The following is a 25,853-nucleotide window of genomic DNA, read 5'->3' as shown; positions in this document are numbered from 1 at the left end:
ATCACACGCTGCACAGCCGTGCTGCGCCGTCTTTTTCACCAACGTTTACGTTTGCGCGTGAGCAGTGTGAGCGCCTGTGGTGACACCCTCACGAGCGATTGATGATCGGGAGCTGGTCGTGAGGTGTTAATCACTTCTCGTTACCCCACGTATACTACACGACGCACGATGAAGGCCAAAATCGGTCCGATCACTCAAAAATCGGCTCAAAATGGGCCTAAAACCGCACAGTGTGAGCCCAGCGTTAGAGCAGCAATGTTTGTTCCCCTCAGAGAAAGGGAAGAATGGGAAAAGGAAAACACCTGGCTGGAAAACGTTAATATGGGCATGTGCAGTGAATATCAGCGCTATGTGGCCAGAAGTGTGATAATATAATTTATTTTGTGTAATAAACAACTGCAAGGATAGATGATTACAACAAATTGATGACTAATACATAAAAGTAATACATAGATGAATAATGATGATGAGTTAAGATGCGTAATCATGGGAACAAGCGGGTTTACAAACAGGAGCAGCTGATTAGCATTAGAAAAGCTGAAATAATACCTCAACTGAAGCCAATTGTACTAAATGCACTAAATGTGCACTGTTACAAGAATATTTTTCTTTCTATTGTTTTCTATTATTTTAAGTTAAGCAGGACAGAGTGCTTTTAAAGAAAGATTTACTTATATTCTCAAAAGTTAAGCATGACAGGCTTCTGTTTAAGAAAGAGACCTGTTTTACTGTGTTAATGTTGTCATTTTGAGCTAAAAATAAATGGCTAAATGATCATTTGTTTCACATGTGTTCATATCACAAAGAATAGAATATGCATCTACTTAAATCAACTTCAAGTCAAATGGTTAAAAAAATAATTTCACACACAAAAAAAGAGCTAGAAAATTCACCACACTGGGAAGGGTGAAGACAACTGGGTCGCCCGGCCCTGGCCACGAGGTGTCCCTTATTTATTTTTCAGGGAGTTGGCAACCCTATTTCCTTTGTACATATGACAATAAATGCTTTGAATTTTAAATCATAATGTAATTCTTAATAGACATTATTACAGATTATGTAAGAATATGTTGATTTTAAATTCCAGAAGTGTCTTTAAAACAAAAGTAATGATGGTCATGTCATTTCCCAACTCAAATTACACACACACACGATAAATTTCTTTTTCATTTCAGTGCTTATCAGTGAGGATCATGGTGGCGGACTGAACAGAAGTTGTCAAAAGGGAGCGTGCGCGATTCTTGTTTCTTTTCCTGATCTTGAATGAAGGCGTTATCCTTGATATAAAGTGTTACTGAATCAAGCTGAGCTGGAAGAGGAGGGTAGCACATCTGTATAAAACAACAGGTAGAATAAAAGAAGTGAGAGGGACAAATTTTAGCAAAAAATATACATTTTAAAATAAGGTCAAAGTAACTGAGTTTTGTACGAGAAAACAATATTTGCCTTTTAGTATGCAGGTTGTTTTGTAAGCATACTAATTTCACAAGTTCTGTGAAGTACCACGTAATGCAGGTGGGGGTCGAGGAGGTTTGAATGTGCTTCCTTGTGCTAAAGTATCCACAACCCAGCTGATGGCACTGGAGCAGTACTCGATCTGAAAAGAAGAACAAGAAGGTGTATCTGAGAAAAGAGTCAATGAGTCAAGACAACTTGAGAAAACCTATGAGAATATGTAATGCTTGTTTTTTGAGAAGTTTGTAAAACACTTTAGCTGACACACATGGAAAACTATTGCCTTTGTTCTTTGACAACAATTGTACTTTTTCCTTTTCTCAGTGAAAACTCACTCCACCATGCCTTCCTTTCGGCCTGTTATTTGGCAGATCTCACCTGTAGGCATTGGAGAAGCTGTTGTGACCTGTTTCCAAACATGAAAGTGGCAAAACCTGGTCCCTGTGTGTCACTGGCAGTCAGTGTTTAGTTCCTAAATGGCTCTCCTCTCAAACATCATTGTTTTTGTTTTCTGCACTAAATGATATAATACACCATTTCTTTGTGTGTGCATTTATTTTTACAACTGATTGCACTAACTTGATTAGCTTAAGTTCTGCCTTTGCTTCTTTAATGTGACATTCTTCAATCCATAAAAGTACTTAGTACAGAATTACTTACAGTCACCTAAAATAACAACTTCACATAATCCAACCTAAAACTGACTTTTGGCTGTACAGTAGGTATTTTCCTACTTTCCTATTTTATTTTTAAACACCTCTTAATGTATTATGCCAACTGCCACCTGCTATGAAGTGCTTTAACCTTTATATAGAATAGTTTAACTCTGCAGACATGCTCTTTCACAGCAGCTCCACATATGTATCACGAATGACTCAAATGGTACAAAATGATAAGTTGGAGCTACGGTTTTACCTGATTCTCCAGAGACCGTAGCCTGTGTTCGAAGTCTCTGCTTTCACTCAGATGTTTAAGCACACCATCTACCCTATATAAACAAAGATACATTTACTTCAGAATGATGGAGTCACACAGTAATAAATAATGCTGCTACAGTGGAGGATGAAGGTGTGCTCACTTGGCAGACATCCGTTTGAGCCTTTCTGAGTCGCTGCTTTTCTGGATCTTGATTCGAGCAGTCAGGAAGTCTTCCTTCTGAATCGTTTCCCACATTGATAATCGGTTCGCTGCCTTTTCTTCCAAGTCTAACACTGATAGTACAGACCAAGGGTTGAAATGATTACCTTTCAACTCATTTTTCATGCTTTCGTCACTGCTAAACTGAGTTCAGTGAGCAAGTAATCAAAGAACCTATTATTGTAACCTGGCACTGCCATTTTTAGTGAGCAACTGAGTGATAACAAGGCAGGCACTGTTTAAGAAAAAATCACACATAGCAAAATGTGCTGAATAAAATTTAGAAGATATCAAATTCAATCAGCTGTGGCTTTCTGACTCATTACTCATTAAACCTTTTACTTTAAAGTAATTAAGCAATAACTGTATTAAATGAATAACTTGATTTAATAGGAACCAAGTCTCCTGACTCCAATACTGACCAAAGTGGTGGATCTTTACAGAGGGCACTTTGCGAATAACTCTCCTAATAAAGATGTTGATGTGTGAGAGGATAATGAAAGGAGGAGCCAAAGCAGGACGGGAGTGGTACTCAGCAATCAGGTTGTAACGCTGGAACTTCCAGTAGATGTCACTGTGTTCCTGCACTTTAGAGAAAGTGTAGCTGTGTGGATACAAGCAGATCAGAGCCACTGAGTCAAACCATTCAGTATGTGAACGCACCTTCAGATATAATAAAAGACTTGTTCTTTACCTAAACATGGCAATAAGCAGGTTGATGAGCAGGATGTTGGTGACCAGGAGATATACAACTAGCAGAATCACTACCAGCCAGTTACTCTCATGATTTCTACACGGCTCTTCACCGCTCTCAATCAAAGTCACATTGTGTGTACAAGTGATATCCCAGTCCTTGCCCACTGTCATAAATTGGAAAAATAAGAAATGGTTAAAATTACAATAACACTCAATTTCAAATTGCTGTGATGAAAGTAGGTTCCAGGAAACTGCAGCATTTTAAAACAGATTTCAGCTTATAACACAGATTTTCTTATTTTTATGCCAGTTGCACAAACACTTGTACCATCCATCTCTTCCACAGGGATCTGTCCAAAGATGTGCAAGTATGGCCTGTAGAAAACTCTCCGAAAAATGCGATTCAGGTTTGGATCATAGTTGTAGATCAGAGCCTGATTGGCAACTCCATACGCCATGACCCACACACCCAGGAAGAAGAGGAAGAAGAAGACATCCTTCATCTAAACAAGAGGAAATTGTGATCTTGTTTGCTTCATTATTTATTTATTCATATATATATATATATATATATATATATATATATATATATATATATATATATATATATATATATGTATATATATATATATATTATATATATATACACACACACACACGCACACATACATATATAAACATATTAAGTTTACAATTGGTATATTGCCAACTGATGGTAACTTTCTCACCATCTTTCCTACAATGATGATTTTTGGTCCCAGCTGCTTGTGAATGGCAAAAATGTGAATGAGGCGAAGTGTGAAGACCATGTAGTCCAAACACAGGACATCCCGTCCAAATTCATGTGACCAGTGGAACATCCTGAAACACAAGCACAGTAAAGCTGAATCAATGAGGTAGCAGCACCGCCAGGCCACAAACCTGTATATTAATCTGTAAAATTTGGTTTTTAAAGAAGAAACATTTTTATATTTAAGGGACTAAATGACCAGGGGTTAAGGAAATTATTTATGGCACACTACATCCATAAACACAAACCAAGCACAAGTCTTTTACAATTTTGCAATGAAAACACCTCATTCAAAAATATTATTGTTGAAAATGTTTTTCAATAATCTGCCTTTTTTTGTATTTCTTGTCCATACCTGCAGATTAGTCCTATAATGAACAGGCTGATGGCGGTGAGGTCACATTTATTCCACAGATCCTTAATGTAGAGTCTGAACCTTTGACGCCAAGTCATCGTCCCCACAAAAATTGACTAGAAGAAGAACACAAAAATTACAACAAACTAAACTATAAGCTGGTGGCATATATCCAAATACTGAAAACTACTCTCCATGTGCTGTTCAAAGAAAGGTGTATTTAATGTGGTAAGCAAAGAAGGAACATAATAAGGAAGGAAGAGATTCAACCAAAATGATTGACTGTTCATAATATGTACTATTATAAAGACTGGGTAAAAATTCAACAAGAATAAGATTTTTATTTATGTAATTATATTTAATCTTCACTATATTTCTTAAGTTATTTGAATACAGTAACAAATATTAAAATGTATTAATCTATTTTAATGTCCATTCTGAATTTAATGTTTGTGACACAGCTGCATATTAACCACTGTATTGCAATACGAATCTTCAGTTATATCGTCCTTCTTCTATGTGCAATTTAATAAAAAGTTCAGTTACTGGGTTCACTTTTTCCCTTTATATTTCTACAGCTACCAAACCTTTCTGGGAAATAAAGTTCTAGTAAGACGTGTCTCTTCACTCACCTGTCTGATCTCCTCACAAACGATGGTGAATACCCAGAAGTACAACACACACTCAGCAACACCTGGACCTGAGGGTGGTGGGGGATCAAAATCCACCAACAGCACGTAGGCGAAAAGCAAAAGAAACAGGAAGTACATCAGGACGTTGCCCAGAAAAGAGGTGACCGGTGCAAACCAGAACTGACGCCAGCGTGACACTATGAATGGACGCTGTGGTGGTCGGTAAGGTACACCTGTATCAAAGATTATAAATGCAGATAGCAGGTGACTTAAATGACAGCATGTGGTGACAAGAATAATTTCTGATGTCAGACTTTCTTCTTGTAGTGAGTGACAACACTTATTCAAAGATGACTCTTTAAACAGGACTCACCTTTAATGGTACCACTCCTGTGATCTTTTGAGTCAAGGTCACTGGTGTAAGAACGAAAATAAAATTGATTTAATTGTTAGACTTTAGCTAATGCAAATCAATAAAATAAAAATAACAAACTGATGTTCTACAGATTAACACTGAAGAGTGCAAGTAGAAATATTACAGGTGCTTGATGTCATCCAAAGAGAAGACGGTGGTCCCATAGAGACTGTTAGTGTCCTGGTCTGGCCCATCATCGTTAGGAATTCCTTCCTCCTCTTCCAACTGATTATCTTGTTTTCTATGAGGTAAAATATGTAGCAAATGTTTAAAAAAGTATCAAAATACATTTACAAACCTTTAATTTGAAAAGAATAAGCCTTTAACCTGAAGGAGATCAGATTGGTGTAGCAGAGGATGGGGCAGAAGAAAGTGAGCAGGAGCCTCCAAACCTCTGTGTTCCTCTTCATATCACCCCACCAGATATGGGAGAGCAGAGACTGGAAGAAGACAGAAAATGAGTCCTTATCAATCAACAGCAGCTCACTGGCGCAACATGAAGGTAGGATGTGTTATTTCTGAAGAATCCTACCATTTTTACTTTGTATTAATTTTTTTTGTAATTTAAATTATTGTACTGTACATGAAAGGGATTGTGCATTACATAGTCTTATTTATAGGTAGTGTATATGTATTGATTGAACTGTATAATCAAAGCAGCTATATACTGAACTGCCCTCACAGCCCATTGTTCATTCAGTGGGCTGGTTTCCGTTATTCCCCAAAAGTTGATTCTGTTCATCTGGACGTAGTGTTTTCAGTGGGAGAAACGTTTCCTCACTCATCCAAGTGACTTCTTCAGTCTCAGCTGACTGCAGGTTTCCCCAATCTTATAAACAGTACATTTGCATAATGACTGAAACCAGCCCATTCAGTTCCTTGATCATTAATATGCAAATTCTCATGACCATTGATCAACAACCACTGACCAAAACCCACTGATCAAAGCTCATTGATCAAAGGCCACTGATCAATGGCCATGAGTAGCATTCACAGAAAGTGGGTGAATGGCTGCAATCACAGCATTGTATGATGGCGAAAGATGTACCCTTAGCTGCTCAACTGTTCCGATACTCCTGACACATATGGGATCACTACAGGTTTTCGCTTAGTCAGCGGTTGTCCTTCTCCCCTGAATCGGCTGAAGCTTTCTTTAGGTGCTTTCCCAGCTCTGACAAAAGTCCAGCTGGAATAACCACATTTACTCAGGGCCTTCTTGATGTGATGTTCTTCTGCCTCTCTGGCCGCTGTGTCAGTGGGGATGGTGTTCGCTCTGTGTTGTAGTGTCCTAATGACACCCAGTTTATGCTCCAGTGGATGATGAGAGTCAAAGCTTAAATACCGATCTGTATGCGCAGGTTTATGGTACACATCAGCTTTTAGATGTCCCCCATTACTGATGGAAATCTCACATTCTAAGAAGGCTAACCTGCCACTTTTCATATCCTCCCTGGTGAATTTGATGTGTTGGTCCACCGAGTTAATGTGATCTGTGAATTGTGGTACTTCCTGAGATCTGATTTTCACCCAGGTGTCATCCACATATCTGAATCAATGACTTGGTGGCATTCCAGGGTAGGATTAAGACACAGTTCCAAAAGCAAACACACTTGGTCGATGCTGAGAGTGGTCCTGTTGCTCAAGTTGGGGTCATCCTGCAATCTCTTATGAACTACCTCCAACACTTGACTGGAACACAAGTGAAAAGAGACGTAAAATCGTTCTAGACCATTGTTTCATCTGCCTCCATAATGACATCTCTCACCTTTTCAACAAAATCCAAAGTGTTCTGGATGTGGTGTTCAGAGCTGCCTACCAGCGGGTTGAGGATCGAAGCCAGAAACTTAGAGATGTTATAGGTGGCCAAGTTGATCATACAGACAATCGGCCTTAAAGGTGCACCCTGTTTATGTATCTTTGGTAAACCATACAGACTTGGTGCAGAGTCCCCTGGGTACAGCCTGTGGTATGAGGTCCGGTCAATAGAATTGTCTTGTTCTAACAGCTTCAGGCAATCTATCCCCCTCTTCCTGTAACCACTTCCTGGGTCTCATTTCAGGGGCTTATAAGTATTTTCATCACTGAGCAGTGACAAACTTCTCTCATGATAGTCTTTCTGGTTTAGCAATACTGTGCTCCTACCCTTGTCTGCTGGAAGGATGAGACTGTTGTTGTCTTTACTAAGTGATGCGAGTGCCTTCCTCGTCTCCAAGCTGATGTTGGATGCTGGGGGCTTTGCATTGCTGAGACAGGCTGAAAACTTTCGTCCGTAGTTGCTCTGCTTCCACGTCTGCAATGTTGTTATTTCATATTGCTGTTTCTGTGGCTGTGATAACTTCAGTTATTGTTCAGATGTCTTGTTTATAAGGTTTGAGAAACCTGCAGTCAGCTGAGACTGAGGAAGTCACTTGGATGAGCGACAAAACGTTCCTCCCACTGAAAACGCTACGTCCAGATGAACAGAATCAGGTGTTCACGATTTCCTTACCTGGATGTGCACACGGGTACTTACAGACACACACCATTTGGGCTGCTGCTGCCTCTAAAAATATCTTACATTATCAATACTGTGTGCTGTTCAGTAACTTTGTCATTGTTATTTATGCATATGTTGGTTGTTGCTGTGGTTTCTCTGCTGTTTGGTTTTTTGTTGGTGCTTTTGTTTGTTTGTTTGCTTCTCCCCAAGTTCAATTTCTTTCTTTCTTTTCTTGTCCGGTCTTGTCCGTTATGTTTGTAGTAATCCAAAATAAAGAATATCCTAATTAAGCTCTAATAAAATATTACTATCAAGTGGGCAATTACAGCAAATGCTGGAATACTGTACTTGTGAAGTTTTATTTGGCAATTTTTGGCTTTCAGTGAACAATTCTGATTCTGCAATTCAGCTAAACTGCCATACAGGACAGGGGAAAAAAACATGAAAGAAAGAGGTTAAAAATCGAACACACCTGTACGCCATCATTACTGAAGAAAAGCCGAGCGTCAGCACTCACACCCATCTGAAGACAAGTGCTGCCACCCCAGACAGGAGACTTCCTAATTAGCAGGGTGAAGGATCGGCGTTCATCACTCCGATAGCAAGAGCTGAAAATATCTGAGGTAAAGTGGACACAAGACATGGCATTCAATTTTATTTATATAGTGCCAGTTTACAAGAATAGTCATGTAAAGGTGCTTTATGTCGTATAGTAAAGACCCTATATTAACACAAAGAAAACCCCAACTTGTAACTCCCTATGAGCAAGTACTCTGAAATCTTTAAGAAATGATGGGGCCAATTTTTTAAAGCTCTTGTATGTAAGTAGAAGGATTTAATTCTGGGTTTAACAGGGAGCCAATGAAGAGAACCTATGAGAGACATATGCACTCTTTTAGTATTCCTTTTCAGTACCCTCATTGCAGCATTTTGAATAAACTGAAGGGTTTTTATGGAGCTTTTAGGACAACCTGATAATAATTACAATAGTCCAACACAGAAGGAAATCAACCAATCAGTCAATCAATTTATTTATAGGCACTTTTAAAAAGCAACACAGGTTGACCAAAGTAAACCAAACACAGAAAGAACTAAACAAAAATCAGTCACAATTATAAGCTAGGGAGTAAATATACGTTTTCAAATGTCCTAACTTGAAGAGGCAGACTGTTCCAAAGGTTAGGAACACAAATCGCAAAGGCCCAGTCTCCTCTGTGTTTTAGCCTGCTTCTGCTATCAGCTGACTTTAGATTTCTGTTTGGAGTATTTTTAGTTAAAAGATCAGAGAGGTGCGAGGGAGCTAATCCATTTAGAGACTTAAAAACAACAAATAAAATCTTCAATTCATGAACATACTGGAAGCCAGTGTAAATGAGCCCAAGACTAGGAGAAATATGGTCACCTTTACATGTGCCTGTCAAGAGTAGAGAGTTGTAGTGAACAAGCTGAAGATGAGAGAGTAGAGCCTGGCTAATGCCAAAATAAAGACTGAGACTGTAGACAAGCCTGGATAAAATAAATGCGTTAATCACTCATGCATATTTGTTCAATACAAACATGCAATTAAAATTATATGCTGGTAAAAAATGTGCAATACATGCACAGTTGCCATTAGAAAAGCCAAAGCTGATCACTTTGTTATAGAGACTTCAAACAATCTCTAAAACCTCTTTACATTTATGAAAACAATGGCACAGCGCTTCCCCCATGCCCTTATAAACACTTGCATCATATTTATGAGAAGGCTGACATGCTTGGTTGTTTTAATGAACATTTTGTAATATCGGGCACACTGCTGAAGAAAGTAAATATTTCTTATGAGCATTCCTCAGCTGCATTCTCTGATAATTCTGTGGCCAGCCACTCCTTTACTTTAAGCATGGTGACAGCATCAGATGTGCTCAAAGACTTTAAACTTTTGGATACTAGAAAATCAGCAGGTCCAAACAATTTGGAGCCTTAATTTTTGAAGTTAGCTGTTGATTTTATCGCCCCATTAGTTACTTTTCTTGTTAACCTTTTTTGGATACAACTGAAATTCTAAAGGAATTTCTCTTGAGTTCTTGAGTTCTAGCAACCACAGAGACGAGTCCATTGTCAGAGAATATAAGAAGATCATTTATAACCTGCAATAATCCTGTTTCTGTTCAAAGATGATTAATAGAGAAGGGATAATCATATTTAACATCAAAGAATGAATTAATGGTGGGAAATATTTGAACACTCTTGTAGGAATGGGGTCTAATAAATGCTCAGCTGAAGTACAAATATATATCTGCAGTATTCAACATAGATGTACATAATTACATATGTGAAATGGTTATGAACCTTTATATTTTCTCAAATGGTTAAAATTAAATAATTTCAAATTTTATGTATTCATTAAAAATGTAAGGAATATTCAGCTCAAGAGACATGTGACTCTTTCAATCTGGCTACACTGTGGAAAAGAAAGCAGGAGTTGTTTTTATTTTCTTATGTTCATCACTTTATGGAGGGATTTTACAGAACATAAAACACTTTTTCCAGGCTAAATGAAGATCTTCAAAGTGTTTGAGATGCCATTTCCTCTCCAGCTCTCCAAGTTATCTGCTTTAAGCTACATATTTGAGACTTATATTAAAGAGTCAAACACTTCTCTCCCACACCTCTGTGAGAGTCAGGTTTAAGTAGCTGCTCTGTACTCTAGCATTGAAGAAGATGACATTAGAGGAACTATATCCTTAAACTTAGTTACAGCACATTCAGAAAGATATTTACTGTAATGAAATGTTTCGTTACTATTGTGTAAAGTGTTAGATAGGTTTTGCTACAATTGTGTTACATCAGCTGTTAAAAGGAAAATTCAAAGGACACTTCATGAAACTATTATGAAAGTAGATAACAAATATTTTCTCTTCTAATGTCTCACCATGTGCCAGGTTCTCAAACCTCTGGGCCAGCTCTTTCATGGAGAGTTTGGTTTCATTCTCTACCTCAAGTTTGGACAGTTCTCTGAGTATTTCACTGCCACCAAGAGCACTCAGGACTGCCTCACCTGCCTGGAAAGTAAAGCAAAGACACAGGTACAAAAAGTAAATTCATTGTATCTAATACTGTCTGCATTATTATCTCAGTTCGTTCTGTTGAAGTAGTCTAACTGGTACAGCACACACAGACAATCATTAACACATTTACCTGTTGCATGAAGTCTAAGTTGCAATTTACTTAAAGGGACTATATATATGCATTTTAGATTTATAGTTCTACTGCGATTTTTCACAAGATCTACTGCAAGCTGGAGTAGAACCTGCAGCATCTCGTGTACTAGTTCATGCCCAACTACGTAACATTTACAGAGGCTGCAGGCTTAAAAAAAGGATTATCATCACTAGCTGCTGACTCTGATCACAAAGTTGCAGTGTGTAAGAAAACATCTACTCAACAGTTGCTGCCATATTAATTTAAAAACTAAATGCTTAAATCTAGTGAGTTCAGAATTGAATTTGATTATTTTATAGTAATTATTTGCTTTTAGATTAAGATTTAACATTGTGATATGTCATATGTTATCATATGATTTACATTTAATATAATCAATGCTTAGATCATAAAATAATCATTAACAACACATTGTAATTAACGACACACATGTAACAAATAGCACTAGCTGCATCTCATTCTCACAAATGTCCAATATCGCTTAACTTCACCTAAAAACTACGGTTTCACTCAAATAACAAATTCAAATAATCTATTTATCCATTCATACACCAAGGACTCTGTCAGACATACTGTAAATCTGTATAAGATGATTTTTCAATTCCTTTTTTTCTTCTGTTAACTATGAAGTGATCGCCTCATAACCCTTTAGAAAAGCACAATTCCAGAACTATTAACACTGGAGACACCAGTTGTATCTTGACTGTGGCTTTTAAACCAGCTGAACACAAGTAGAACATTTTTTAAATTTGTCGCAGAGCTTTTACCATCTCCCAGAAGAAAATGGCCATCTCACTGCGGTTTTGCAATACCGCCCAGAGGAAAAGCGAAGCCCAGGGATCGGGGCAGGGCAGGTCCTGATACTTGCAATGTCCACGCAGAACCTTACTGGCACGCTTTGATGAATGAAGAAATAATACTTATTACCAGGTCAACCATGAAAAAGAGATCCTATAACCACAAGAACAGTGTGTTTATTCTGAAAGGTTCAGAGTACCCTCAGAGCTGTCCCTTTGGATGAAGTGGACTCTAATCTCAAAGTGTGATAGTAGAAAGGCTGGCAGACATCACCCATTAACAGCTTCAGGACCCTTGACACCTGAGGAAACCGTGGGTGGGACAATAAGCACAACAGTATCAGATGTTCTTCACATTCTTTATTAATCTATTTAAGCATAATTAATGAAAAAGGACAGAATCTCTTTGATTCCCAAACTTACCTCAAAAAGGGTGACCTCCTTCACTGGTCCATCCTGATTGTTATCTTTCAACAATCTTGTAGACGAATTCTGTTTTTCTGATGGTGAGTGACGCTCCACTATTGCCAGCCGCTCTGCTAGGCACTGTTGTAGTAGCTGATAGAGCAAGGTCCCATCTGGCACAGAGCGATAAAGGGTTTCCAGCCTGCCATAAGTTAGGTACTCCAGGATATTCAAGCCATTCTCAGTGAAAAGCCGAACAAACTGGGGCTTGTCATTGATCAGCGCATCTGTCATTGAGTCCTCCAAATCTTCGTACTGTTTAATTGGAGGAAGAAGATCATATTTAAGACAGGTCAACATTTTTTATAATAATAATAATAATGGATTGGATTTATATAGCGCTTTTCAAGGCACCCAAAGCGCTTTACAATACCACTATTCATTCACTCTCACATTCATACACTGGTGGAGGCAGCTACAGTTGTAGCCACAGCTGCCCTGGGGCAGACTGACAGAAGCGAGGCTGCCATATCACGCCATCGGCCCCTCTGGCCATCACCAGTAGGCAAGTAGGGTAAAGTGTCTTGCCCAAGGACACAACGACCAGGACAGAGAGCCCAGGGATCGAACCAGCGACCTTCCGGTTACAGATGCGATTCCCAACCCCCTGAGCCACGGTTGCCCAATATTGCCAAATATTCCTCCATAAATCAGATTTGACAAATAAATCAGTGATTTATTTGTCAAAAGTGTTACAATAGACTGTATAGTGTGATGTTTTGTATGAATTCTTCTTTCAATGTGATGTCTTTTTCCCTCCTCACCTTCCACTGGATGTCTCCATTGAAGAGTTCAGTCTTGGCAATGTCAACCCTGTTCCACGTTACTGCTAGTTTCAGCTCATCAGTATAAGGGTTGGCATCAGCTGATAAATGTTGCTTACTTGCTGAAAAACATAAAGACAACACAAAAATCAAAATAAGGACTAAAAGTGCATGTTGCTGCTATGTTGTAAAATTACTATCTACTTATACATACCTCCCACGAGTGTTTTAAGCAGGACTGTGTCAAAGTCATTTGGACTCTCGTGCTCTCCTTGGTAGACTGTAATCAAATGTCTGTTCTGGTAAATGTTCAAAGCCTGGAGACAGAAGATAGGAAAAGGGAACAGGAATGACAGAGACATGATCACAAATTTTTTCTTTTTTTAGAAAAAGATTAAATTGCACAGCCTGTGTGTTCTGATTAGGCAGGATAAATTCCTAGTATGACAGATAAGCTAATCAACACACACTCTAATACTATCATACTCAAGCTCAAAGCTTGCCAAATCTGAGTTTCCTGTTTGAGTTTAGTGTGCACGTGAGCAGGGAAACAATATTGTCAGCTGTTCACGTACATGAAACTCAGATTTCAGTCTCAGAGTTTATTGCTAAAATCAGAGAAAGAATACTTAACTAAAGGCGGCACTTTTATTGCCTGGAGAAACAAACTAAAAACAAAACAAATGTATACTAAAGAAACCAACAAAACATGAACTAGAACTAAGAAACTCCTGGTCATTAGTGGCTTGACCTGAGGACATGGAACTACACACGACCCACAGCAACGTAGAGGTTGCGACAACAAACAGGGGAAGACTTAAATACACAGGCAGGGTAATGAGAGGCTGGGGAACAGGTAAAAACACAGGTGGGACTAACCAGACAAAACAAGACAAAGGGAAGCAAAACTGAACACACTAACACAGGACACGACACTGTCAAAGTGAAATATGATGTATGATGTATGGCAGCCTTGACACTGAGACATGACTGACGGGATATGAAACGTGGAACACAGGGAGGACACCGTGACTGAAACTAGAAGCTAAAAGCAACAAACATAACATGAACAGAAAATAACAATAATCAAGGAGTACAAATCAAACACAAAACCAAGTGCTGTGATAGGAACAGGGTGTCGACACCTGATAGGTCAACAACGTGCCACACAGCTAATGTTGACTCATCTCAGCTAAGGCAAATTTTTACAGCTTTATTTTATTACTCACATTTTCCCCTCTGAGTGTGAAGGAAAGGTAGAACCAGAAAATTCAACTTAAAGAAACATTTAAAAAGCAAATTAATAATAATCAATGTCCTCCACCTGTCCAGTTTCCTGAAATTTTATTAAGGGCACACTGCACACCATGCTAAGAAATGACTGTGACTGAGTGTCCACCATGTTTTATTAGTCACTAACATTCTCCGTTTGGCCAAAGGGTGGGGAAGAGTGGCGCAGGTTTCTGGGCTTCAGTCCAAAGCAATTTCTGTTGTCTTAACTAGACAAAGGATCTAATGGCTCCGGGGCAGAGGCTCACAAGAGGTCGACCGAGTATCTTAAAGTCTGCGCCCCCCCTCTGCATAACACAGCAGACAACGCATCATTTTCCTGTTCACCCCCATCAGTTTGTTCTTCTCCTTATGTGCTATTACAAGCTGCTCTGTAGGCCCTGAAAGTCAAGGCTGACCTGACCTTTCTATGATTTTTCTATGATTTCTGTGACTAACAATTCATGTACAGTCATCAAAACTCTACAGGTATCACAGATAAGCTTTTGATATCCCACAAGTAAAGTTCACTGAACAGAAAGTTAAATGTTGATTGATGATGGTTGATATGCTTTCAAAATAGTTAGAAGTTTTTCCTTCCAGTAAAGGAGATACAGGTGCAGTAGCCAGAGTACTGCTGGAAGAATTCATCCCACGGTTGGAAACTCCAGACTGAGACTGGCTGCTGATCAGAAATCTTCAGAGACCCAGCAGGAAGCAGGGACCAGTCCATGCACAGTTGACAACCCAGACTAGGGGTTAGGGTTAGGGATTTTGGGATGGGATTTTAATTAAGGGATTCTACTTGACCTGAAACATGCTTTGAGCATCCAAAGAACTTTTACATTTAGAGCTAAATGTGATTGATTGTTTTGTTTTCCACAATGCCATCACTGATGTGGGGATAGTAAATGATCATTGTAAAGGCCTTTGGGATGTTTTAAACTGTTTTAAACAAACTGATTACCTTACAACAGTAAAGATCACAAAGCACTGTATAGAAAGAAAATGCTGATCTATCACTCTGCTGTAAAATTTAGATCAGTAGTGTTTGATGTATGGTGGCTGTGTGGAAACACGTGGCTACATTGGAGTTTTATCCCAGACTTTGAAAGGTACTAATAACAAAGTTAGATGTTCTGTTGTATCCATTTGTCCACAGGTTCAGTCATATCCACTGTCCCTGATGGCAAACATCTGGACATGGTAAAATAGAACGGCACAAAGGAGTGTGTGCGATGTTTGGTGATGCGTGTGCACCTTCATCCCTAGCAATACCACTGATAATGGTTCTTTTACAGAAACAGTTACTGAACTGGAAACATTGGCGGATGGATTTAATGATCAGATTTGATAAACACGCCTCACACTGAATGGCTTCCTTATCTTAAATCTTTTTTCCTTTGTATAATTACTAATAGTGAAGGTCAATATGACCTGGAGTAGCCTGCTCAACTATGTTATCTGCTGACTGTATGAGGCCAGCATCGGAGAAAGATAGTGGCAGCAACAGCACGGATGAGAAAAAAACAGTTGCAACTGCAGACTTTATTAAGTCATGTTTCTAAAACACATTGAACACAAATGCATTCATTTATTGTAAACAGTACTTTTTAAGGCTATTAGATTTTGCTTTTGGGCTAGTGCTGATTGATCAGTTGCATTGATAAGCTTGCATATATGATTTGGTTCTATAAAAACAACTTTCACAGCTTGTGAGTGAATTAACTTTTTGTCACTGTGGTGAAACAAATAGCAGCCTGAAGTTTCAACAATTTGTAACAAACTGAGAAAGTAATTTATAAATTACTACACTAAAACATATAATGTGAATAAACTTGGAATTGTGATCCCGACACACTGACAGTAAGATCAAGCTAAACACTTAGATTTAGTTCTGAATATCAGTGCTAAAATACACCACAGTCTAGTCTGTAGTTGATAAATATGCAGAGACAGAAAGTGTTTCCTCCAGCTCATCTGTAGAGTAAATGCAGTGCATCTGTTCTCAGCACTCACCTGCTCAACTAATTTGTCGGTCTGTGCCTCTGAAGGAAAATGCTTCTTAAACCGTTCTGCCACTCTGTCTTTGAGATCCACATTGGGAGCTTTAAGAGCCTCACTGTTGCCTTCACCAGAGGACGGCACAGCTGGAGCTGAAGACCGGTTCTCCAAGATATCACTCAGGAAATCAGCCAAGCCTCCTGAGCCAGCCAGAACCAGCCAGGGGATGCAGCTTTTTAAAGAGAGATCCATTCTCTGACAGACATGACAAAAACCATGAAAGAAACATTCACACAATTTAAATAGTAAGTCACAATTAATGTTGTGATAATGAGCAGACTTTACCTTCAGCATGTCTGTTTCCCCTGATATCAGCAAACAAAGGACAGGGATTTCAATGCTGCCACTTCCTTTAAAAAGATACAACAATTTTTAGCATCTTCCAATCTTGATCAAATGTTTTTGTTAAATTAAGCACAAATAACTCTCAATTAACTTTAGCTAAAAAAAAAATGAGTGGAAAATATCGGGCTGACAACGTGTTATCAGTATTCAGATAAAACTTCGCTTAAGCTCTCTCATAATCCGTAATATAATATTTTACTTTAAAGTTTATGGTACCATCTCTGACCCCATATGCCTGTGCGCTGATGGGAAATGTATTCCTCCAGTCTGGCTCTGAACTCTGTTTCTCCTCCTCTGCGGCCCACACTCCCATCGTCCACCAGCAGAAAGGCCTGGTAGTTGTTGTCCAGGGGGCAGGAGTTCTGCGATGCGTTTGGGGCATTGTACTTTGCAGGAAAGCTCCCCTGCAGAAGCAGAAAACCGGGTATACTAGTGTTTCTTTACTTATATGTGTTTCAATAGAAGATGCAAATACAGTCTTGTCCCAAGACTATGGAAATGAAGCATGGTAAGCATGGATTTACCTTACTTTGAGCACTAAAATCCACACAATCTTAGTCATTTAAAATTGGGACACATAAAAGGCTGTTTGTATTAACTCATTCACTGCCATTGACGTCTATAGACGTCAATTGAAAAACTTACGTTGACTGCCATTGACGTCTATAGACGTCAATTACGTTTTTCAATGGGAGGGGCTAGAATACAACCTCGGGCAGCTTGTCAGTGAATATCAGACTGCTTGAAATGTATTTTTCACAAAAAGCTCGTTTTCTCCCTTTTTTTGGTCAAAACAGGCATTTTTGGTGGAACCCACCTCTCTTCTACAGCTGATTACTAAAGAATGGAAAATGGTAGAAACAAACTTTTATTTTTTTGGATGAAAGAAGAGAGTCTGTTCTTCATTTTGGTAGGTTCAGCGTTTATATGATCATAACACACAGTTTTCTGTGGCTCTTCAAAAATGAGTACAAATGCTCAAAAACCCTGGCAGTGGGGAGTTACCTGATTTGAAAATGGCTGGCAGTGAATGAGTTAATTATAAGCAACTAAAACAAAAAAACACAATTAAAAAGACAAATATAAATCAAATTTTTAAGTGAGCTTTTTGGACAATAAAGGTGAACATGATATATTTTAATGCTTTGAAAAATGTGTAATGTCTGTACTACCTGAGGTTTGACCAGCTGCTCTCGCTTTTCCACGAGGCCCCACGGAGCAATGCCCAACGCTACCACCTTGTTGAGGGACACTGAAGATGCTGCAGCTGCATGATCTCTCACCGCCTGTCCAACACACCTGCCAACATCTTCGTGCAGGCCTGTAGTTAGGATCCATGCACCTGGGGGAAACAGATAAATGGTAAATGGCCTGGTTCAACCTGTATACTACGTAGATTACTGTGACATGTCACTAAATGTTTCCCCATTTGTGGAAAAAGTTGGAATGCAGTGTAAAATGTAAAAGTGAAAATCACAATTGGTGCACAAAAATTAAGGCCAGGGTCCAGGGAGTAACATAGTATGCTTTATTAGACCTTATAATCCACTGAGCAATCATTACTGCTTCCATCTTGGTGTCTTGAGTGCTAGGGGAGGAAACTACTTTATTGGGAACATCAGGTAGGCACTATTTGTCTTAAGTGTATTTCATTTTATGCCCACAACATCTCCAACAACAACACCTGACATGCCAGGTGTGTTCCAGGAGGCATAGCGTCTTCTGGCCTCAAGATGGGGTCTGGCCAGAGATAAGCTGTTATTATCTCTGTTGGAAGGAGCAGTTTGTGATCAAGGTCTACCTGCACGTCCAGGGTCAAGGAGGGTTGTGCATACTCTTGCTGATAACGTCACCAGACATTCTCCTGCTCGCACAACGGAAATTATGTTTGGCAGTTCAGACATTGGATGAGTGAGTGCATTGCTGGCAGTTCCAGCCTCCAGGTGTAAAGGCCTGGAGATAGGCTGGTGTAGCAGCTGATAAAGGAGATGCCTCAGAATTGCCGGAGTTTGGAAGAGAGCACACATAGGACCTTCTCTTCCCTACTGATGTTTTGGTTTGTTGAATGGACATCATAGCTGGCTCTGAGTCTGCTTCCTTCCATTTCCCAGATATCCTTCCAGGTGAGCTTACTGTGTTCCAGGTTAGCCTGTTGGAATGTGAGTTTGCTTCTGTGGATCCTTTTACTTTGTATTGGTGTCGGACCTGCTCAATTACCAGCTTTCTTCTCTGGTGTATGAAGCCTTGTGCCACATTGGTCAACTTGTGCCATATCCATGTTTTGATTTTTCCTGTAGAGGTAACTGAAAACTATAGCTCTACACCGAGAAAAGATTTTGCTTGCTGCATGGCCTCTGATGGAGTCCTTTTCCTTCCAGTGGCCAGTTCAGGAGCAGATGCTCAGATTGCTGCATTTAAGCCGTACCCAGGCTCATGTTTAGCTTCGTTTTGATGCACTTGTACTTTTCAGTGAGGCTGGGTAAAATTGAGTACAATTGCTACTTTAATGCACTATCGCAATTTTGTGTGACTGCATTAAGACAACTTGTATATCTTGATGCATGCTCAATTGTCCAGGTAAGGAAGCGTTTTCGAAGCTCAAAATGCTACATCCAGATGAACAGAATCTGCTTTTTGGGGCATCTTTTTAAAAATCAGTTTTAAAATCTAGAAACTAAGTTCAGGTAAGGCATGTGTTGAGAGTATTTTAGACATTTTTTATGGCATAAGGACCTGTGTTGAAAATATGATGGCATCTGCTAACCAACAATAAAATATTTCAGCAAACAGCTCACAGAAATTCCAATCATACTGTTAACATCATAGATCAGTTTGTAATGCATAAAGTTTTACCTGTGCTTTGTGACGCTTTCACCAGTCCCTGTCTGAGGACCTCCCGTACCCAGGTCTTTATCTGTGTCCTGCTATTTCCACCCACAACAGAAACAACCAGGTTGGGTAGAGGAAGACCCCAGTGGGTTGTCAATATGTTGTACACCACCGAAGGCTCAGTGCTCCATGACAGGCGCAGGAACTAAGTTTACAGATTTGATGAATTAAAGGAAACAAGCACATGTCAACAATGCCCAAAGACTTGTAAATTAATGAACTGTGATCTAGTATTAAAGCTAAAATGATGCCTCAGTTGTTTGAACCTTTAATTTGTAATTAAAACTTAGAAAATAAAAATGACACTCGAAAGAGTGACCCAAAAGAGCCCAGAATCATTTTTACTGTCTGGCAAACTATAGGAAAGTCGATGTTTAAAAAAAAAGGGGGTGTAAAGTGGCAGTGATACCTGTGTCAACATTGAGTTCTTATGGGTTTTAATCTTGTCACTTTATCTGTACTGACTTTGTTTACTCAGGTGTAGCAGTAGTAGGTTGAAGGTCAGGAAAACTACTGGCTACCAGAGCTCCGGATTTATCTTGATTTTTATTTAACCCACCTTTACAAGAATTTTCCTTTAATAACGTGCTCACATTTTCAAAAACTGTAGAGATAAAGCGTTATGGGACAAAATGAAAAAAAAAACCCACATAGCTGTGCCTCTTGCTGGCTCCTGCAAACTGCACCTCTCCAAAGGCATCAGTTGGTTGTTCAGAGGAGTGCTGCACACTTTTCCACTGGTTCACGATGGCTGTGCTGAAATAATCTCCAACAGCCACAGAGGCATGGTCATCTCTCGCAGCCCCGCACTGACACAATGCACCATTACTGAGAGAGGTGGAAGCATAAAACGTCACCAAGAAAACTTAAAATACAGACATGTCACTATCAAAAGGCTGAGGTCACAGTACCTGAAGGAATCTTCTACAAAGGTGCTGCACACTCGTTTCTTGATGATTTTGGGGAAGCAACTCTGAAAGGATTTTTAAATGTTGTTAAATAGTGACGAACATCTACATATTTCTTAGTTTAATCAATCAATCAATCAATCTTTATTTATAAAGCACTTTTCATACAGAGAAAATGTAGCACAAAGTGCTTTACATAGTTAAAAGCAGCCCACCCCACCCTCCAACTCACTCCCCACACTCTCAATACACATATATCCCCCCCACCCACACACACATACACACACGCGCACACTTAAAGAGTAAAAATTGGGCTGGGCTCGCATGAGCCAAGTGAGGAAACACTATAACAGGGAGCCGTCTGCACCGGGAGCCGGTCACAGACCGCAGCCTCCAGGCTGGGCACACAGCAGGAGGGAGGCAAAGGAGCCCCCCAGCCAGGCTGAGAGGACCCCAGAGACCCAGCAGCCACGGTCAATAACAGCCCCGGTGCAGAGAGCGCCCTCCGAGGAAACACTGGAGATATGACGCAATACAATATATATAGGGTAAAATGATAAAATAAATAAGAACAGGATACAATATAAATATAAATAGAATAAGAAGATTAAAAAACGAATAAGAATAAAATCAAACAAATATTAGGTAAATCCTAAATTAATAATAGAATAACAGGATAGAATAAATAAGCATAAAATAAATAAACGCTAAGTAAAAGCTAAATTAAAAAGGTGGGTCTTGAGCCTGTTCTTAAAAACATGTACGTTCTCTGCGGCCCTGAGCTCCTCCAGCAGGCTGTTCCACAGACGAGGACCATACCACTGAAAAGCTGCCTCTCCGTGAGTATGTGTCCTGACTTTAGGGACAATCAAAAGGCCAGTACCAGAGGACCTCAGGGTCCGCGAGGGTTCGTATGGTAAAAGCAGATCTGAGAGATAAGAAGGCCCAAGACCATTAAGACATTTAAAAACCAATAAAAGAACTTTAAAATCGATCCTGAAACACACGGGGAGCCAGTGCAGCGATTCTAAAACCGGTGTAATGTGGGCCCGCCCTCTGGTCTTCGTCAGCACACGAGCTGCCGAGTTTTGCAAGAGTTGTAAAGTTGAAATATTCTTCTTAGGAAGACCAGAGAGCAGGGCATTACAGTAATCAATGCGACTGGTAATAAAAGCATGCATCAGCATCTCCGTTTAACATAGTTTAACAGTGAGTCTGTGTATGCACATATTCTGTAGTAGAACAACACAACCCACAAGCCAAAAAACATGTTTTTCTATTAAGCTTTTGAATTATCCTTGGTCTTTACGTCTACTGATTGCTGTCTTTAACAATCTCAATGTTTTTCTTCCCTTACTTGAACAATTATTTTTCCCAAATATGTGTTGATCATAATTATTTGTAGTGCATATATTTCTTTCTGTGATAAGTAGCATTTTTTCAGTGTTCAGGCTGCAAAAATAGCAGGTGTCAGTGTGGAGACGAGTGTGAGAAATCTTTTTAAACCTTAATACAACTATAGCACAGTTGCTTTGAAAGCTTCATTGTTTCACAAAAGCTTTGCTTTACTCATCGCTAATGTGAACGCATCACCTCAGCAGCTAAATGGAATTGAATGCAGCCATCATCAACGTTATTAGTAAACATGATGAAGTGCTTAACTACATGCTTATGTTTAGGATGCTGTATGTAGACTAGTAGACATAAGTGTGCTTTCCATTTTTTTCTGTTAAGTAACAGTCAGTGAACTGCTATAGAAATGTTGCACTGAACCTGTTTCTACTTATTAAAGCTTGTTTTACGGCCAACCAGTTAGACAAGTTTTGTATCAACAAATTGCAGCTGAAATAGTAGATGTTAGTTCACGGGCACGTTTGCAAAGCTTGTTGTGCGTAGTTTTCCAAGAAGTTTGTGGATGGCTCACATTCACTGTTACTTGGAACTTTATTGTGAGGATTTTTTTCAAGTATAGCTTGCACTTTTTAAAAAAAAATCTTTAAATGTGGGGTTTTTTTGTTGGTTCTTTACTTTGTCTTTTGTTTTCTTTTCTTTTGGCCGACATGCCACCATGATATCGTAACAGCAGCTGAAAGATTTTAGCGAAAGCTGACTTACCTGGCTCTTCTCAGTCTGGCAGATAATGTCTGTGTTGTTATCTCTACCAGCTTCTTCTATTCTCCCTCCTTCTACGTTTGCTCCAGTGTCATTCATGCTTCCCTTTCAGTCGAGCTCAGTGAGAAATGTGTGCAGAAGAACTAAAAGTGACTTTTTCTGACCATACTTCACCTTGTGGCTTACTGCTGAAACCCTATTCCCTGCCACTAACGTCTCTCAGTGTCCACAATAAAAGTAGGTGCAGCCAGCACTAAGGTATGGGTGTGGTTTCACAGAGGCAAACAGTTCCTCTAAAGTCTGAAAACAGGAAAAGCCAGTCAAAACCACAAACTACTCAGACACAGAGTCTGAGCTGGTGTAGTGTTTATTCCAATCCTTCTTCATCACCTTACCTGGTCACTGGCATCTCACGTGAGGAAACTGAACACCCTCAATGACACATTTAGACACCACTGTAGCAGACTGACAGCTCAGCAAACTTAGGTTCTCTAATTGTTATTAGAAACTAAAAATATCACACATTTGCAACAGAGACTGTTAGTTATGCATCTCTGTGGTGCTCATTCCCACAAGAAGTAAAAGCCAGAGATTTGCCTGCAATAATCATGCAAAGGCAAATATATTTGTTTTTAAAGGCCAATTTCAGTCAGAAAATTATTACTAGAATTATTATTCAGCTGAAAGTTAGCCCAATATGTGCATGGATTCCACTTGCTTAAGCATAACTTCATAAAGACGAAGTTATGCTCTTCTATAAGAGGCTCCTCTGTTCTTCACTTGTTGCCTGTATTAATGGCACCTGTTTGAACTCGTTTGTCCACAATCTCAAACAGTCACACTCCAAACTCCACTATGGCCAAGACTAAAGAACTGTCAAAGGACACCAGAAACAAAATTGTAGACTTGCACCAGTCAGGGAAGAAGAATCTGCAATAAGTAAGCAGCTTGGTGTGAAGAAATCAACTGTGGGAGCAATTATTAGAAAATGAAAGTCATACTGATAATCCCTCTTGATCTAGGGCTCCATGCAGGATCTCATCACATGGGGTCAAAATGATCACAAGAACGATGAGCAAAAAGCCCAGAACCACACGGGGGGAACTAATGAATGACCTGCAGAGAGCTGAGACCAAAGTAGCAAAGGCTACCATCAGTAACACACCACGCCACCAGGGACTCAAATCCTGCAGTGCCAGATGTGTTCCCCTGCCAGTGCATGTCCAGACTCGTCTGAAGTTTGCTAGAGAGCATTTGAATGATCCAGAAGAGGATTGGGAGAATGTCGTATGATCAGATGAAACCAAAATAGAACTTTTTGATAAAAACTCTACTTGTTGTTTTTGGAGGAGAAAGAATGCTGAGTGGCATCCAAAGAACACAATACCTATTGTGATGCATGCGGGTGGAAACGTCATGCTTTGCGGCTGTTTTTCTGCAAAGGGACCAGGACGACTGATCTGTGTAAAGCAAAGAATGAATGGGGCCATGTATCGTGAGATTTTGAGTGAAAACCTCCTCACATCAGCAAGGGCGTTGAAGATGAAACATGGCTGGGTCTTTCAGCATGACAATGATCCCTCCACTAATGAAGGAGTGGCTTCGTAAGAAGCATTTCAAGGTCCTGGAGTGGCCTAGCCAGTTTTCAGATGTTAATCCCATAGAAAATCTTTGGAGGGAGTTGAAAGTCTGTTGCCCAGCGACAGCCCCAAAACATCACTGCTCTTGAGGGGATCTGTACGGAGGAATGGGCCAAAATACCAGAAACAGTGTGTGAAAACTTACAGAAAACGTTTGACCCCTGTCATTGCCAACAAAGGGTATATAACAAAGTATTGAGATGAACTTTTGTTATTGACAAAGTACTTATTTTCCACCATAATTAGCAAATAAATTCTTTAAAAAAATCAAACAATGTGATTTTCTTTTTTCTCATTTTGTCTCTCATATTTGAGGTATACCTATGATGAAAATTACAGGTCTCTAATCTTTCTAAGTGGGAGAACTTGCACAACTAGTGGCTGACTAAACAGGTTTTTGTCCCACTATATATCGCAGGCTTTAAACCTGCAGTACTGAGGATCATTAAAACTACATATAAACACCACACACTTGATCCTATTGTATATCATATTTAAATATTGACACAATTATAAAATAAGTTTGACTCATCTGACTAAACATTTCACTCATCATACAAAGATCTAGAGATATTTGGTTGCCAGTAGATGGAAACTCGGGAATGGCATTGTCATTATGATTTGGCAGCATTTGAGTTTAATTGGCTTTGTCCCAGTATCATTTCTGGGCCACGTTCACATATAGCTACTCATTTATTATACTGTCTGAAAACTTTAAAAGGAAAGCATATCACAGCTGAATTTGTGTGACCGGTGGAACATCCTGAATCATAAACAGTAACACTCATTTAGTGTGGTAACAGCACCACCCGGTGGCAAACCTGTAAATAAAACCTGTGAAATTTGATAGAGGATGAAATGTTTTGAATTTGAGTAATTAAAACCAGACATTAAAAAAAACATTTATGGCACATTATGTCCAAACAAGTGCGTTAAAACACAAGTACATTGTATTAAAGAATGTTATGATTTTGCAATGGCAAAACACCGCCCATTAACTGTTGCACAACCCCTGACACCTGAGGAAACAGTGGGTGGGACAATAAGCACAAGGCTACTGGTTTTTCTTCACATTCTCTCTGGATAAGCAAAACGTATGAGAAAGGACATCAGCGCATCAGTCATTGAGTCCTCCAAATTTTCATACTGTTTGATTGGAGGAAGAAGGTCAGGTTTTAGGATAGGTTAATACTTTAATCAAAACATTCTGTAAATCAGAGTTAAACAATTTTATCTATCAAAAGTGGTTCAATAGACTGCACGTCATTCATTTAATTCACAGTATTTCTTTCAGCGTAACATCTGTGTAACATCATTTTCCCTCCTCACCCTCCAATGGATGTCTCCATTGAAGAGTTCACTCTTGGTAATGTTAACCCTGTTCCACGTTACTGCTAACTTCAGCTGATGCTCACTGCTTACTTGCTGAAAAACACAAACGCG

The 25,853-nt window shown here is 39.4% G+C and overlaps 1 protein-coding gene across 1 annotated transcript; it reads right to left on the bottom strand.

Moving 5' to 3' along the window:
• Positions 1-362: 362 nt before the first annotated feature.
• LOC146703004 (transient receptor potential cation channel subfamily M member 4-like) lies at positions 363-23,002 on the bottom strand. The gene is made up of 28 exons (XM_085466084.1): positions 22,774-23,002; positions 20,662-20,723; positions 20,401-20,578; positions 19,715-19,895; positions 18,034-18,203; positions 17,088-17,265; positions 16,802-16,866; positions 16,472-16,711; positions 13,398-13,500; positions 13,184-13,305; positions 12,378-12,674; positions 12,155-12,256; positions 11,925-12,053; positions 10,868-10,997; positions 8,429-8,574; positions 5,808-5,920; positions 5,605-5,721; positions 5,439-5,479; positions 5,066-5,298; positions 4,434-4,549; positions 4,017-4,149; positions 3,617-3,791; positions 3,287-3,452; positions 3,015-3,196; positions 2,534-2,666; positions 2,371-2,443; positions 1,447-1,597; positions 363-1,331 (listed from the first exon to the last, which is right to left on the bottom strand). Exons 1-27 carry the CDS (start codon positions 22,867-22,869, stop codon positions 1,484-1,486), a joined length of 3,795 nt encoding a protein of 1,264 aa, XP_085322210.1. The 5' UTR covers positions 22,870-23,002; the 3' UTR covers positions 363-1,331; positions 1,447-1,483.
• Between the last annotated feature and the right edge of the window lie 2,851 nt (positions 23,003-25,853).

This window comes from Copadichromis virginalis, linkage group LG8, assembly GCF_057382275.1.
Source record: "Copadichromis virginalis isolate Kocher_CV1m ecotype Utaka linkage group LG8, C_Virginalis_male_GT1.1, whole genome shotgun sequence".
Taxonomy (NCBI): domain Eukaryota; kingdom Metazoa; phylum Chordata; class Actinopteri; order Cichliformes; family Cichlidae; genus Copadichromis; species Copadichromis virginalis.
The sequence above is the reverse complement of the archived record's forward strand: the minus strand, read 5'-3'. Positions and strand labels throughout refer to the sequence as shown.